Source organism: Amphiura filiformis, chromosome 8, assembly GCF_039555335.1.
Source record: "Amphiura filiformis chromosome 8, Afil_fr2py, whole genome shotgun sequence".
NCBI lineage: Eukaryota > Metazoa > Echinodermata > Ophiuroidea > Amphilepidida > Amphiuridae > Amphiura > Amphiura filiformis.
In genome coordinates this window covers 52,476,333-52,491,894 of record NC_092635.1, presented here as the reverse complement: position 1 = coordinate 52,491,894, position 15,562 = coordinate 52,476,333, and the positions used below count along the sequence as shown (strand labels likewise).

Genomic DNA, 15,562 nt, shown 5'->3' with positions numbered 1-15,562 from the left:
TTTTTATGATCAATTTGAGACGTTCTATGATACATACTAAAACAATATTTAACCGTGTTCTTAAGCAAGTGTGCAAGGCTCTATTATTAAGAAACTGTTTTATTAATGATATTTCATAAAGTAGAAACACTGCTCAGGTACGAGCGATCGAAATAATTGGCATTAATATTGTACATTGGACTTGACCTATCTACCTTCATATAGTAATTCCGATATTATAATAACCAACCAACAATCATTGATTTCGTGACTTGATAAGATTGTCATGTCAAAATTGTTTAAATAAGGAACAACGCCACCCTGTGCTTCCCACGTTTTTGTATTTTTCAGTATTTACCGGTTTATACCATTTTCTTCAGCTTCCAATGAGAGGTGAGTTTTGAATGAACTTTATTTTTATAAACGTGATATTAAATTGGAATATTTTGTGCATTTATTAAGTCATTTGTACCCAAATTCACAATTAGATGTTACATGTACGAAAACGTTGCCATGCAGACATTTGTTTATTTTCAATGCAACGTATAATATCATAATTGTTCAAATTTGTTGGAATGGTAGTATGGATAAAACACATCCTCGTTAATTAGTGTGATAGAGCGATATTTATTAATAAATGATCAATCGTTACTAGGCTGCGCTACTCACATCAATGATTACAGTTTGGTACTGATGGCTTTGCAACAAAATACGTGTATTATTCACGATATAGTTTCATTAATGCATATAGACCATTACTCTTTTACTAAGAAAGTCGCATGTTCTAATATATGAAGCAAGGACTTCCATCGAATAGTGTTATTTATATTGGCATTCCTTTAGGTGCAGAAGTCAAGTTATAGTGAACTTTGTGTGGTATAATGTATATCAATCCGCAAAATGAGATAAAATATGAGACAAAATTTGGAAGGGTAAGGTAATTTATTTGATGGGGTTTATTTTTAAACGGGCTCATATTAAAGGCATTTGCTGTCGATCAGAGAGTCTCCGTTTTATTTCTTGTGCAGCGCTTTTTAACATTATTTAAAAGTACTTTATAAATACCTGTATGTAGAGGTGTGTTGATTTCCTCCGTAAGCTGTGGACACACTCGATATAACAGTGGACACTCAATAGAGGGCTACGGACGTAAATATGCATATAAGACCATGTTAAAGGAAGTCTCCGGCAATGATGGCCAATCACGACATTATGTCTTATATGTTAGAAAAATAATTATCAAGCACGACCATAAAAACAATTGTCTCTCAACACGCGATATTCAAAATTCCCGCCCGAAATTGTCTAGTGCAACAACGTCATGGTTAATTTTGTGCTCATATGTCGCCAACCTCCATTATATTACTAGGACGTCATTGCACTAGATGATTTCGTCGCCCGGGAATTTTGAATATCGCGTGTTGAGACACAGCTGTTTTTATTCGTTTTTATGGTTTATATGAGTTTGTTTAAAATAAAACCACGTGATTCGTGCTCGATAAAAGTTTTCTAACATATGAGGCATAATGTTGTGATTGCCGGAGATTTTCTTTAAAAAGGGACTCGTTTTGGACATAACACCTGTCTTGAGACTCTTGTGAAATGTCATGAAGTGGCAATTAATATTCAAATGAGTGTGTGGCTTCAGTTATAATGTGTATACGAGTAGGGGTGGGGTGAGTGTGTAATGTAGGGGTGTATCCCCGGTGGTGTGTGCATTTCGTAGGGTAGGGTGGGTCGTGTGAATGATGTGGGGCTGAAAACCCGGGCTGAAACTTACGATATAATGACCCAGGTTAGGGATTGGCGAATGGCGTACACTACACTGTCTTATAATTAAATGATTTGATATAAACTAGACTGGAAACATAGTATGCCCAGCATACTAAATACTAATAAAGATAGCGGGTATTTTTACAATTTATTTCATCCAATGTCATGAATGTGTAATAATCACATTCTGGGCAATCATTATACCCTTTCTTTTTTACAAACCAAAATTTTCTGTTAAATTAATCAAAGTCTCACTTTTGTTACGTCATATTTTATATTCAACTGCACAAACAACTTAATAATATTACTGTAATAATTTAAACTCTATACATGGATTATGGATGCAGTACAATATGTTGTTATGTTCATACATGTACATGCTACGAGCAATACGGATCTGTGTCATAAATAGTCCAAAGTCCAATTATTGTAATTCACCTATTTACTTAGTTGATAACAAAATAGATAGCAATAGATAACGAATTCGTCCCTATTATTTTCATCAAAACCCTTCCTAATAGTAATTACTAACATTATTTAAAATGTTTTTTCTAGAGAAACCCAAAATTAAAATTTTACGGAAATCGTACATTGTGGCTTCAAATGAAAAAATGCCCCTTTCAATCAATGTCATAATGTTAATAGAGTTGTATAGCAGCTTGAAATATATATATATATTTATACCCATAAATGCCCAAATGATCATAAAATAATGTCCATTAAAGGAGGACCAGCAATATTTAAATCTTAATAAATACGTCCGATTGATATTACGATGCGCCTCCAGCGTTTGCTGGGGAGAGGTCAAATTACGCAGTGCATAATGCGAAAATATCCGACATCCAAAGCCCGCATAATACGAATACAGCACAGGAACATAGTGTGTTTAAATGTCAATATAACGATGTTACACGCAAATGTGCAGTACAACAGTAATTTATAATTATAGTAGATTCATTTTCTATCTATAAATCAGTGACCACACGGAATCTTTCGTGGAGCTGTTTTCATCATCATTATTATTATTATTATTATCACACTAGCGTTTATAAAATTCAATAGTTGCTAGAACGGCCGCGATCTCCTCTCCTCTCCTAATTTTTCAATTTTTTTAAAACTCTGCCTTACACGGGGGGGGGCTTGTCCTTTAAGCGCTCTTCCTGTTGTTCCATTTATATCCCAAAAAGTGGTTACGTTCAGCGCCCTCTTTTAAACATTACTATAGTCTGTATCACTTGGTTTCATACCCGAAATTAACCGGATGTTTTTAACACTGTCCACTTCCTTGATGTGGCAGAACTGGTCTATATGGGAGAGATCAAACACGTAATATACACAGTGGCCATATTACAATAATTTCGATCTTACTGTTATATTTAATCATTTAATGAATAAACAAATAAAAATACTACTAATTTATTAATTTATTAATTTTTGTTTTGAGAGAGTGAATTTTGTCTTTGCTGTCTTTATAATGCTTTATAATAACAACAAATGATCCCCTAAACTAATTCCTGCACATCTTGAAACTCGGTTTCTGATTTACGAGAACTCACTAAACAGCTACCTTCGACTATATTTATAAATACGTTTTTATAAATACGGTATGCACGTGACCCATGGGCACGACACACCAAGACCAGTAAGCGTGACCAAATCCTCATGCCATTGAAAAGGATAGTGCTTTTGTCTGGGTTGTCCTCATTATTTTGTTAAGCTGCCTTAATACTATGCAGCGTCCTCTCGCAGTAAGCAATCGAATGTCAGAAATAAGAAGTGCAAAACATAAACTAACGCAGTTTTCCTAAACCATAGACTATGCCATAGTTGATTTTTGATAAATAAAAACATGTTATTAATCATTCAGTGAACTCGAAATTATACTGATATTTATTGCATATCAAAATACTAGTTTATATAATTATATTCGTGACAGTAACAGTAAAGTATATAGGCTTTGATATAATATTGAATACAACATATTAATGGCACTTTTCAATACTGAACATTTCTGATTTTAGAATCTACCAGTTTATTAATCGCGAAAGCCCGAGTTAAAAATCGGAAGCCAACAAAAAACAGGGAGTACGGTGACTAAAAAGATCAGATGTGAAAATCTATCAATGGTGCACAAATTAATTAAATCGGAGTTTTCAGAGTATGCACAACGGAGAAGTCTACCTAAACCAAGGAAATCGGCAGTGTTGAAAATATCCGGTTTATGATACAGGCTAATTTTAAGGTGTTTAAAGAGGCATTCAGAGATCCTCAAATCCCAAACTATATTATTCCCCCACACGTGTCATTTATTTGCAATTTTAGAATATTTACTGAATGTAACAACTGAAACCTATTCGCCGTAGAAGTGACGTAATAAGAGGATTAACTACTATAGCAATATATGAATACAAGTTTTGAATATATCGCCCTGCACTACAAGCAGGTTGCACTCACCAACTGTGTATGTCTGCAACCATAGATTGAATACAATATCGCTCTTCTCAAAGATACTAATCTTACAAGTGCGAGTGATCAGCATTATGAATATTCTGTAGAATTACGATCCAGGTCTTTATCCCTGTTCTTTGACATTTATGATTTAATCTATAGATACCGCGTGAACGATATAGCGATATATTCAAAAACTGTATTCACCTATTGCTATGGTAGTTAATCCTCTTATTACGTCACTTCTTAGGTGAATAAGCCAGAGTTGATCAATCTTTAATTCTTAATACCCGAGCATAAGGAACTCCGTGCAAATAGAATAAAATATGCTTTTGCTTAATGAAATAATTATGCGCTATATAATCTGATGACATAATAAATCAAATTATAGTACTTACGGAATTGCGCAAAAAACAAAAAACAAAAAAAAACAAAAAAATTACTATCCAAACTGTTTGTTTCAGTCAAAAATGTGACAAACATAACTTTTTTTATTGATAAAACCAACACCACCACAATGACCATGTACAATGAGCTAAACCTAGGAAGTGAATAACAAACGTGCAACTCGTAGCTGTATACCATTTCTAGTCACATTTATTTGGGATTAAAGGCATCAAAGATGGATTTGGATAATCAATACCCGTATAATCCGGATTTTGTCGATCCTGAAGTTTGCCGATACAACTCGTTGTTATTTCGGACTATTGACCGACGTGGTCGTCGACGAAGTCAACAGAGACAAGATGGAGGTATTTGTGGTATACAAACATGTATAATACACGTAAAATTCAGTAAATGGTTATGATAAATTACATTTGCACACTCGTACACTCTTAGATAGTGAGAATAAATCAATAAATCAATCAGAGCAAACGTTGCAAAATGCACGGAGTGCTATTGATTGTGTATAATTGCACTAGCGCGCACTCAGCGTACTACACGCTGTGTTGGAACGCGTTCGCGCCGCGTAAGATTGATTCATTTTCCTTTCGGGTTGATATAAATTACTATAATATTTTCTCGCATTTTCCAACATTTATAATGACAATTTTGGTGTAAAAATAGCAAACATTTATACTGAGATGTTGATGCGTCTGATGTACACCCCCTGTGGGGCTTGTACATAAATTAGCCGCATCAAAATCTCAGTGCATAATTTGATTGTGCAATTCGAAGGTAAACAGGATTTTAACATAATTTAAGAATTGATAGGTGGCAATTTAAAAAAAAATAAAAGTTGATGTTACAGAAAAATAAATAACAGAAAGCTGACGAAATAGGGTTACATAACATAAATATATTTTCTGCTGATTCAGACGGGGGGATGACCGGGAGTATGTTAGAGCGATGGCTGTGTTAGTAGATATAACTAGGACTATTGGTTTCGCTTTCAAAAGTACTTTCCCTATTTTGTTTGTAAGAAAGGTCAAATGCGTAGGCTACTGCTTTTGTTTTAATCTTGTTTTGTGAATAATGATTGATAATTAACTGTTTTATATCATGTAAATATAATAATGATTAGCCCTAAACTCAGTAAACTGAGATTACTACAATTCGTTCCTTTCTTTCAATTTACAGGATACGACAATCACGGCATGGCACCAGTCCAACCTCAATCAAATCAGCCACAGCAACGCCCTCCGCAAGGCAAACCGCCCCCGTATAACCCACAACACCACCCACATCAGCCTCCGCCGCAACAACCTAAAGTGAAAGTCATCCCTCGCAACCGGCGACCAAGAGGAGCACCACCAGGAGTAGAAATCAGTTTTTGTGTGAAATACACGATATTCTTCCTTAATTTAGCATTCTGGCTTATCGGCGCTTTCATTCTTGGTTTTGGAATATGGGGACTAGTAACCAAAAGCCTTAGTACTGTCAACGAACTGGCAAAAGATGCTGGCTTTTCTCTGGATCCAATGATTGGTTTCATCATCATCGGAGGGATCATATTTTCATTGGCTTTCTGTGGCTGCATCGGGGCATTAAGGGAAAACACATGCATCCTTAAGTTCTTTACATACTCTCTGATTTTGATATTTATTGGAGAAATTGTCATAGGTGTTCTTGGGTATATCTATTCCGATAAATTGCTGGAAATTTTGGAAGTATGGATGTTTAGATACATCGATTCTTATTTCGGTAAGTTTTATACGAAAATTGGTTCAAACAAGAATAGAGGTTATCCACTTTACTCATGCGTGACTTCTAACAAAAGGCACTGGTCCCGGGGCACTGGTTCCCGTAGTATTCCTCATTCAAACTAATTCAATGCACGACCTCGGAGTTACCTGCATGACTTTGGCGGGCTATTTTGAAATAGTCATGGTTGCACATGTAGGTTCTTCTTTTGAAAGTCCTAAACAAGGTATAGGAGTCGCTGGTAGGATATGCAGCTTATAGAACACGGATAACCTCTATTACGAGATCTACACAATATAGAAATAACAATATGTTCAAATTCAACCAATTCCTTATGAGTGCTTATGAAAAATATAAACATACTCTTCAATTACTCTTTCAACAAGCGTATTGGTCTTATAAGAAGGGTACGTAATGTATTGCCAACAAAAACACTTGTCATGTTGTACAAATCTTTAATTATTCCACACTTTGATTATTGCGATGTAGTATGGGGTAATGCCAACAATACTCTTTTGTCTAAATTGAAAGTACTTTAAAATACTGCTGGTAAAGTTATTCTCGGTCTTCCACGTCGTTTTCCAACTGATGTCTTATTAGGAAGACTGAGCTGGGAAAAACTTTGTGATCGTCGTTTGAAACACCTTAATATTATGGTTTACAAAAGTCTTACTGGCAGTCTACCCACAAATCTGTGCAATATTTTTAATACTGTTTCTGACATTCATAGCTACAGGACAAGAGCTGGTTCTCAGGGAAATTTGGTCCTATCTCTCTGTCGCAACACATCGGACAGTAGAAAATTTAGTTATAGGGGGCTTTAGGATTCAACAACCTTCCAACTGCTGCTAAAGCACCACTTCCAGCCAAGCTTGGAACTTTTAAAAGAATTGTATCTTAATGCTATTTTTATATTTTTAATATATATTTGCTATCTGTACCTAAGTGTCTTTTAGTTCCAGAGTTTGTAATTTTGAATGTATTTTAATATATAATATTTATTATTCTTGTAAATTGTTAACCATTTTGATGTATTTTGTTTGACCCCTGGGCACCCATGAAAAACAGTGTTCACACTGATTGGGTTTCCCCAGGCAAAATAAGATCTAATAAATAAATATAAATAAATTAAAAAATTGATGATTTCGTGAACGATTTGTCTATGGTACCATATGGATAGGTACCATATGGATAGGTATTGGTCTTCTCTTTCCATTGATATCAAAACAAGTACAAACATCTCCACACTGACGTCATAATCGACCAAAACCTCGAAAATTGCAGATATTTAGTCATTTCAGTCAAAATGTGACGAAAACGGAAATCATAAACGGAATAAAATAAAAACGGTTTCATTTTGCACTATGTACGAAAAAATGTCCTTGGGCCTCAACAACCTCCCAGGCCACTACACTCAAAGTTTGACGGCCTAACCTACCCCCGGGTAAGGGTTTAATTTCATTTGCTATTAAATTCGAACACAATGGACTATTCCATTATAATCCACACTACCCCTGTGGAAGATTTAGCTTAATTTTTCCACAAAGTATGAATTTCAAATAGAATAGACAATTGGATAACTTCCATTTAAAATACTCACTCCAGTTGTGGAAGATATAGATAAAGCCATAATACAGGGGGAGTATGGGTTTCAAAATGATTTACCCTGACCAATGACGTTTATAAAACATGCTCCCTTTGTGGAAGATATTGCCAAAATCTTCCACAGGGGTAGTGTGGATTTCAACTGGAATAGCCCAATGGATGGTCAGATAATTACATGGAGCCGTTTGGCGGTTTCTTTGAGCGTGTTAGTTTGAGCGTTTACTACGACAGGAACAAATCTGGAGTGGATAGCGTTAACGCACAGAGCATCAAGTCCTCCGACTCTTTTATTCCTAAATTTAAGGATATTTCTTATTTAACCATACGACACATCTCTTCCGGCTGTAGAAATCTCCAAATCCAATCTTCAATAACAGCCACTAACAGCCGGCGTATAAAAATGCTGGGTAGACATACTTCCAGATATATCGACGATTCTTAAACACTTGAGAACGTTCCTGCAATCTTATTGGTTCTTACCCAGCTTTACCCGTGTGATATGACACGATATCACACGGGTCAGCGCGTGTGCGTCAACGCGATACGGGTACTCGCTATTTGGACCAATCGGAGGCGCACAGCAACAACGAGACTGATCGATTTTAAGCCCTAGGTAATTCCTTGCAAAATGTAGATTTAATTTGATTAAAATTTGTATGATATTTTTATTTGAATTGAAGTGTTTACGAATGAGAATAAAGGTATTGTTTTAGTTGCTGTCGTGCATCTATCGTCTCATATAACACGGGCGACATCATTATTTTTTATGTAAAACAACTCGGCTTCGCCTCGTTGTTTTACTTAAAATAATGATGTCGCCCGTGTTATATGAGACGATAGATGCACCCAGGGCTAAAAACAATACCTTTATTCTCTAATTTGACCTTTGCTAAGGCCCTTTGTTTAAGAAATATGTGCGAATCGTGAAATATACAAAAATATATATAAACTGAGCTTAAAAAGAAACTTATAATTTTTCACAAGGTCATATCTTGAAATCCTGTCCATCAAATTGAACCAAAATTACACACATATTTACTTCAATACTCCACTCTTAACACATGTCAGTAACCAAGCAGTTATCCAACTGACACAACAGCAAAATGCACTGACATGGGACTGACGTTCACAGCCCAGCCCTGTTTCATGAAAAAAGTGTATGAAAAGCAGAAAGCAGCACCGTTTTATCATCTGTGCAAGGATCTTGTGTGCATTCTCACAGATTTTTTTGTCCTGGTGCCAAATGTTGGGCTGTGAAAGCGAAGGAAGTTATGGAAGCTGTCCCATGACAGTGCATTTTGCTGTTGTGTCAGTTGAACAACTGCTTGGTTACTGACATGTGTTTTGAGTAGAGTATTAAGGTAATCCTGTGTGTAATTTTGGTTCATTTTGATTGACAGTATTTTAAGATATGACCTTGTGATTCACAAGTTGTAAAAAATTATAAGTTTCTTTTTGAGCTCAGTTTATATTATTTGCATTCTTTGAAACTACTTTGATTTCAGATGATCCAGATACGCAGTTTATCGTAGATGGAATGCAGGAAGGATTGAAATGTTGCGGCAGTGTCTCTCCTGACGACTGGCTAGCTAACATGTAGGTCAAATAATAACAGTATATTATAATCAAAGACAAAATTAAAAAGACTAGTTTGCGTCTAACGTCAAGACAAAGGCGCAGCGTGATTGGTTGCTTAATTGCGCAGTACGGTATTTTCGGTCTTGTTGACAGGACTTCATACGCAAACTAGTCTTTTTAATTCGGTTTTGAATATTGCAAAATTGCACAAATTGCCGATATAAATTTGAAAACTTAACCCATTGAGCCTCTGAGGTTCGACGAAATGTTCTTTTCACAAATACATTATTCTTTCTCAGTGCCAAGTTCTGTCGAGGTTCAATGAGTAGTTTTAAAGATATTGGTCTGCCAATTTTAACGTAAAATGGACTTTCAGAGGATATATTCTTATTCTTATTTTGTTTGTACACGAGCCGAAAATATAATTTTCCAAAATTCAGAACAAAACCAAGATGTCCCCCCGGTTGTCTTTATTTGGATATGATTGATTTTGAAATTGGTCTCGAACCACTAATGCAGTGGTTAAGGTATTTAATTTAATTTAATAGATGCTTATAGAGAAAGAACGGATGATTCTATTTCTGTATTCTAATAATTTGTGGACCAGATGCAGCAAAATACATTCAAAGACCTCGCAACCAGTTCGCTGTTCATAAACCCTTCATTGGGCATCTTGAGAGAGCAACTTGAGAGAGCAACTGAGTGTCTGAACACTAAAATGGGTCATTCAGGTCAAATGATAATTTTAATAATAGAAATAATAAATACCACCAAACACAAAGGTCACAAAAGAGCGAAGGGCCTGTAGTAAGAATGATGATTCTAAGTCATCCTACTTTTTTCCATTTCTATTTTCCATTTCAGATATTTTGCGTGCGATTCAATCGCCACAAAGACACAATGCAGTGTACCGTTTTCCTGTTGTAAACCAGATGAAGGTATAGAAAACTACCAATGTGGCTACGGTGTCTTAGCTCTGGATCAAGAATTATGGCGGGATTACATCCATACACAAGGCTGTGTGGAAGCCCTCCAATATTGGTTTATTGAATACGCCATCGTCTTAGGATGTGTTGGTGGCGTCCTTATCATACTTCAATGCGTTACAATATGCTTGGCAAAATCATTGATTGCAGATATTGAAACCGTTAAATCTTATTGGTAACATAACATCAAACTGTATTATGTGACATGCTTCATGCGAAATGAGCGTAAAGTCGCAAGTTGGTATAGTTTCGAGACTAGACATCCTGGCAGACTGCGTTAATTGACGTTCTTTGTTTGTCGCGCACCTGTACAAGCCAGTGGTCATTAGGAGAAGGCGCCGTTTTTAATTTTTACCCGGCTTAGATGTCCTTCGTGAATGGCCCGTTGTGCGCCCATTCACAAGGGACATAATAGACGTACTACTGGATTGAACAGGTGCGTGTGAAACAAGGAACACCAACGTAGTAGTCGGGGCGTCTCGAAACTACCAACTTGCGACTTTTTGCTCCTTTCGTGGTAGCAGGTCACATATGTGACGTGACCTGATCCAATCAGGCCAAAGGTGGCAATTTTGAAATTGAGATAAAGGCAAAGTTAGGGAACAAAAAACAGAAAATACTTTTTTTTTAAATGGGCATTTCATTAACTTGGCAAACAAGTATGGTACGGAAGTAATAATTTCAGTAATAGTGTGCAAATTACAAGGCAAGTCGATGATTGATGATTATAACTCAATTTTCAAAAATTGACTCCTTTGGCCTGATTGGATAAGACTGTATCAAATTATGTCATGGATATCATGAAATTTTATTTTTATGTGTATAGGTTAATTATAATATAATATATAATGCCGATGACATAAAATCAGAGGGCTTTCATTAATTTGTTAACTCAGATATGGACGGAAGTTCCATCGTGTATACTTATGACGAATACCAGGTTATAGAATGTTCCTGTATATATCAATGAAGTGCATTTCACGAGGCGCCAAGCAGTATGCAGATACGCGCCGTAAAATCGATAACGGCGCCCTCATCGATAGTTAATATACAGGGGATCTGCTATTCGTCACTTTGATAACACCACAACGATAATAATGTGGATATCTGACACAGGGATATTTTGGTACACGTAGTGCTCATGGGTATTAAACCTCACTCACTTCACTATTATAAGACCAATTAGGCAACATGTTTTTTAATATGCAGTATCATAGACTAATTTCATCTGCTCTTCTTCAATAAAATTCACTTCAAAATATTTTTTGTTAATAAAGTGTAGGGCTTAAGTTTGAAAAAGAAAGTGTTAAACTGTTCCCCCAGATGTGTTGATAGGATTGTTAACATTTAACTTTAGATTGTATAAGAGGTACTTCTGGACCCCAAAATCAGGAAACCTTAAAGGGCAGGTCTATTGCAAAAACAACATCATATCATTGGCAAGCTAATGAAAATGACTCCTTTTTTGAGAAAATAAGACGTTTAAAATTGATATTCCGCAAAAACCAACTTAAGCGGTGAGTTCCTTCGAACGAGACATATTTGGCCTAGAAAAAAGGTGACGTCTAGAAATGAGATGTGCCCGCTTTGAGAAAAGGGACCATAAACGCTCTCAATGGACAGAACGTATACTGTTGTTGTTCACAGAAAAAACCCTCAAAATTAAGTATTACAAATTTAATGGTTTTTAAACATATGGATAAAATCAGCCGCTTCTATTTTATATTAGTAAATTGTGATATTACAATTCATATGTATATCAATATCATGTGAAATATTAGGCCTAAAAAATAAATAATTTGAGCTTAGAATTTCATCGTGATCATCTGAGACTAGCATATAAACGTCCACAAACTCATGTATCTGATTTCCCTGTGCGATATCAGTGGGATGAAATATTACAAAGCAAACGCATAGTAACAATACTAGTAACAATACTGTGTGGACTTTGTTTCCGAAATGAGAACAATAGTCTGCATATTGTAATGCAGCATTGTTATGGTAAATAATAGTACAACTTATTGTTGCTGATGTCAAACTTGTCACACAAGTAAATGAGAGCATGATATAGTGTCCGCTTCATTTACCTACGTCATCAGCCAAACGGGGAAGAACACGTACGCTTCAAACGGGGGAAGAACACGTACGAGGCTGAACTTTACCCACACAATTTCTCCTTTTTCAGGAGAAATACGCATAAAAAATTGCAACAAGTGTCAACTTGTAATGTAATAATTATTCTCTTCGATTAGATATAAACTTGTTTTTGCAATAGACCTGACCTTTAAAAATAACCACGGACGCAACGTGTACCGAAAACTCTCTGATGCACTCTCTATCTAGACTTTTGTATCATACCGTAAAAACTCGATAGTTATGTGCTTACTATCGAGCGCTATTCAAAACATGAAATTGTACCAAAGTCCAGCGCTTTACCAACTGAGCTAATGGGGTTCAGACACACATTTGCAGGTTTACTTGTTCGTATATAACTATGTGTATCGATGATTTGCTCAAAACACTTGACACTTTTGTTGATGGGGCTCTCATGTTTGCATGTTTTATAAGCACTCGATTGTAAGCACATATGCTAACTATCGAGTTTTTACGGTGTATGTGTGTATAGGTGATTGAGTGATGTGATTGTTGAATCAATTGTGCCAAGTGTGTTGTTTCTATTTATTTCATTTGCTATCCTCGATCCTAAAATGATATGCATTTAGGGGTGGTGCAATAATTATGTAAACACCCGGATGGTGAATTCTCAAAATGGTCTGCCAAAAATTGCTTGCCCCCAACCCTTGGGCTTGCCAAAATCCTCTGCTCCTCCCCTATAATTCACCACCCCGGGGTACACATAATTATTGCATCACCCCTTATAGAATCCATTTGATTCCAAATAAATTGTTGTATACTGCTCCAAATCATATGCCTATTTTAAAGATATTATTTATGTATATCAAAATGTATCCGAATGTCTTAAGGGCTCTGGTATGAGCGTTTGGACAGTATTTTTGTGGGACATGAGAGCACTTCGGACACATCGAATTGCATTCTGAATACGAAGAATGTCCTTCTGATATCAAATAATTTAGTTGAATAGTTTTTAATTTTTTTGATATATAACAGTCCTCGAAACAAACTTTATAACTCTAATGATATGTACTTAAATTGTAAGTAATTTCATAATTATTGAAGATTTACATTTTTTCCCAAAAAGACCTAATTTCTTTGGTGTTTGGGAAAAAAAATCAAAATTTTCAATTGATCATCGGCTTTTCATCCAAACTACATACACTCTAAGTACACATCGTTAGATTAATAAAGTTTACTTCGAGGACTGTTAATATAAAAAATATCAATTTTTAATAATTTGCCATAAAATTATATCGCGAATTAAAAAAAAATCAAAATTATTTGATATCAGAAGGACATTCTTCGTAAATGCAATTCGATATGCCTGATGTGCTCTCATGTCCCACAAAAAATACTGTCCAAACGCTTATACCCCACCCCTTAAGGAAATCAAGTATATTCTATGCAAATATATACCATTGTAAATATTTTTGCCAAAACGGTTTATTCAAAGTATTTTTCTAACATGTTGAACTTGTATCATGTTCAACCTTTGTAAGATATGTATTGCAATTAAGAGAATGTTTATACGCTAAGCACGTTGGTGCCTTTGGACAAGTAATAAGCTAATCCATTTAAATTCCACACTCCCTCGTAGAAGATTTTTTTTAAATATCGTATGAATTTCAAATGGAATGAACACATTAGACCGTTTGAATTTCATACACCCTCTTAAAAGATTGTACCTGAATTTTTTACTGAGGCAGGATGAGTTTTGAATAGAGTCTGTTAATGTGCTAATTCCTTTTAAAGTTCTTACTCCCCCTGTACTGGAGGAGCGTGAATTCAATGGATTAGACCAATCGCTTCCTACGCTTACCTCCAAATTATTGTTAATTGTTGAATTTATAGGATAAAGTGTATAGGGCCTAGCAGACTATTATAATTATCTATGATATTTTAGTGGTTTAAACCTTTGATCACAACACACAATTTTGTGTACCTGGAATTTTCAGTCGACACTTCGACTTTAATCAGCAGACTGGCAACCCAAATTAGAGGGGTCGACTGACAATTCCAGATACGCAAAGTTTTGTGCTGTGATCAAAGGCTCAAACCACTAAACTATGTTTACTACCGACACAGATGAACTTTCATTCTAATTATCTATGATATTGACATAACTTATTATTACCTGCATATTATGACATAGGCCTACTTTTCCTGTGATTGTTTGGAGTGACTTATTTTTCTGTTATCTTTTGGCAAAAAAAAGATGTCTTTCAAACATTTTGCTAAAAAGTTATAGGCTGTGCTTCTTTATTTTGTTTTCGTCGCTGCGTTGCCACCTCTTTTTTTGGGAGGGGGGGGGGTGGCTAGGAAAACGGGGACTCTTTTGGCATCTATCAATCTACACGGAAAATTAAGAATACGTTGGGCTCGAAAGGCATCACACTGTGCCAGAGTACCTCTTCTGTTGAATAAAAGTTTCGTAAAATCATTTAATGGATGCGTTTTTGTGCGTTTTAATCTGAAATATTCACCAACTTTTCATCCTGCTACCAAGAAATGAGCGTAAATTCGCAAGTTGGTAGTTTCAAAACAGGCCGCGCACCTGTACAAGCCAGTAGTATGTCCTGCGTGAATGGTCAATTGTGCCTCGATTCTCAAATGATATACAGGCATACTACTTCTTGAACAGGTGTATGTGAAACAAAGAACACCAACGCAGTAGCCAGGGCGTCTCGAAACTACCAACTTGCGGCTTTACGCTCATTTCGTGGTAGCAGGTCACATATTTCGCTAAATAATGACCTTGTGTGCGCGCACAACCAGATGTACCAACTATACAGAATATGGGTTTTCAGTGCATAATGAGAACAATCAATGGTTGATTTTCGGGTCAAAAGGAATTGATATGAACCTCAAATTATACGGCCAGACACTTTGGACTACATAATGTATGTATATAC

General features: G+C 35.8%; 1 protein-coding gene across 2 annotated transcripts; it reads left to right on the top strand.

Annotated features, from left to right (window-relative positions):
- Positions 1-275: 275 nt before the first annotated feature.
- LOC140159201 (tetraspanin-5-like) lies at positions 276-15,095 on the top strand. 2 transcript variants are annotated; one of them, XM_072182593.1, is made up of 4 exons: positions 276-372; positions 5,782-6,345; positions 9,456-9,546; positions 10,393-15,095. In XM_072182593.1, the coding sequence occupies exons 1-4, from the start codon at positions 366-368 to the stop codon at positions 10,691-10,693; spliced, it is 963 nt and encodes a 320-aa protein (XP_072038694.1). In that variant the 5' UTR covers positions 276-365; the 3' UTR covers positions 10,694-15,095. The 2 variants fall into 2 exon arrangements, with proteins under 2 accessions (XP_072038694.1, XP_072038693.1); XM_072182592.1 differs by lacking the exon at positions 276-372 and adding an exon at positions 4,736-4,952.
- The last annotated feature ends 467 nt before the right edge of the window (positions 15,096-15,562 follow it).

Bases quoted from the DNA above. Each gene is read 5' to 3' on its own strand.
- LOC140159201 (XM_072182592.1), top strand. From the start codon at position 4,823: ATGGATTTGGATAATCAATACCCGTATAATCCGGATTTTGTCGATCCT. The intron at 4,953-5,781 runs GTATTTGTGGTA...TTCAATTTACAG, and splicing joins TCAACAGAGACAAGATGGAG to GATACGACAATCACGGCATG. The intron at 9,547-10,392 runs GTAGGTCAAATA...TTTCCATTTCAG, and splicing joins GACGACTGGCTAGCTAACAT to ATATTTTGCGTGCGATTCAA.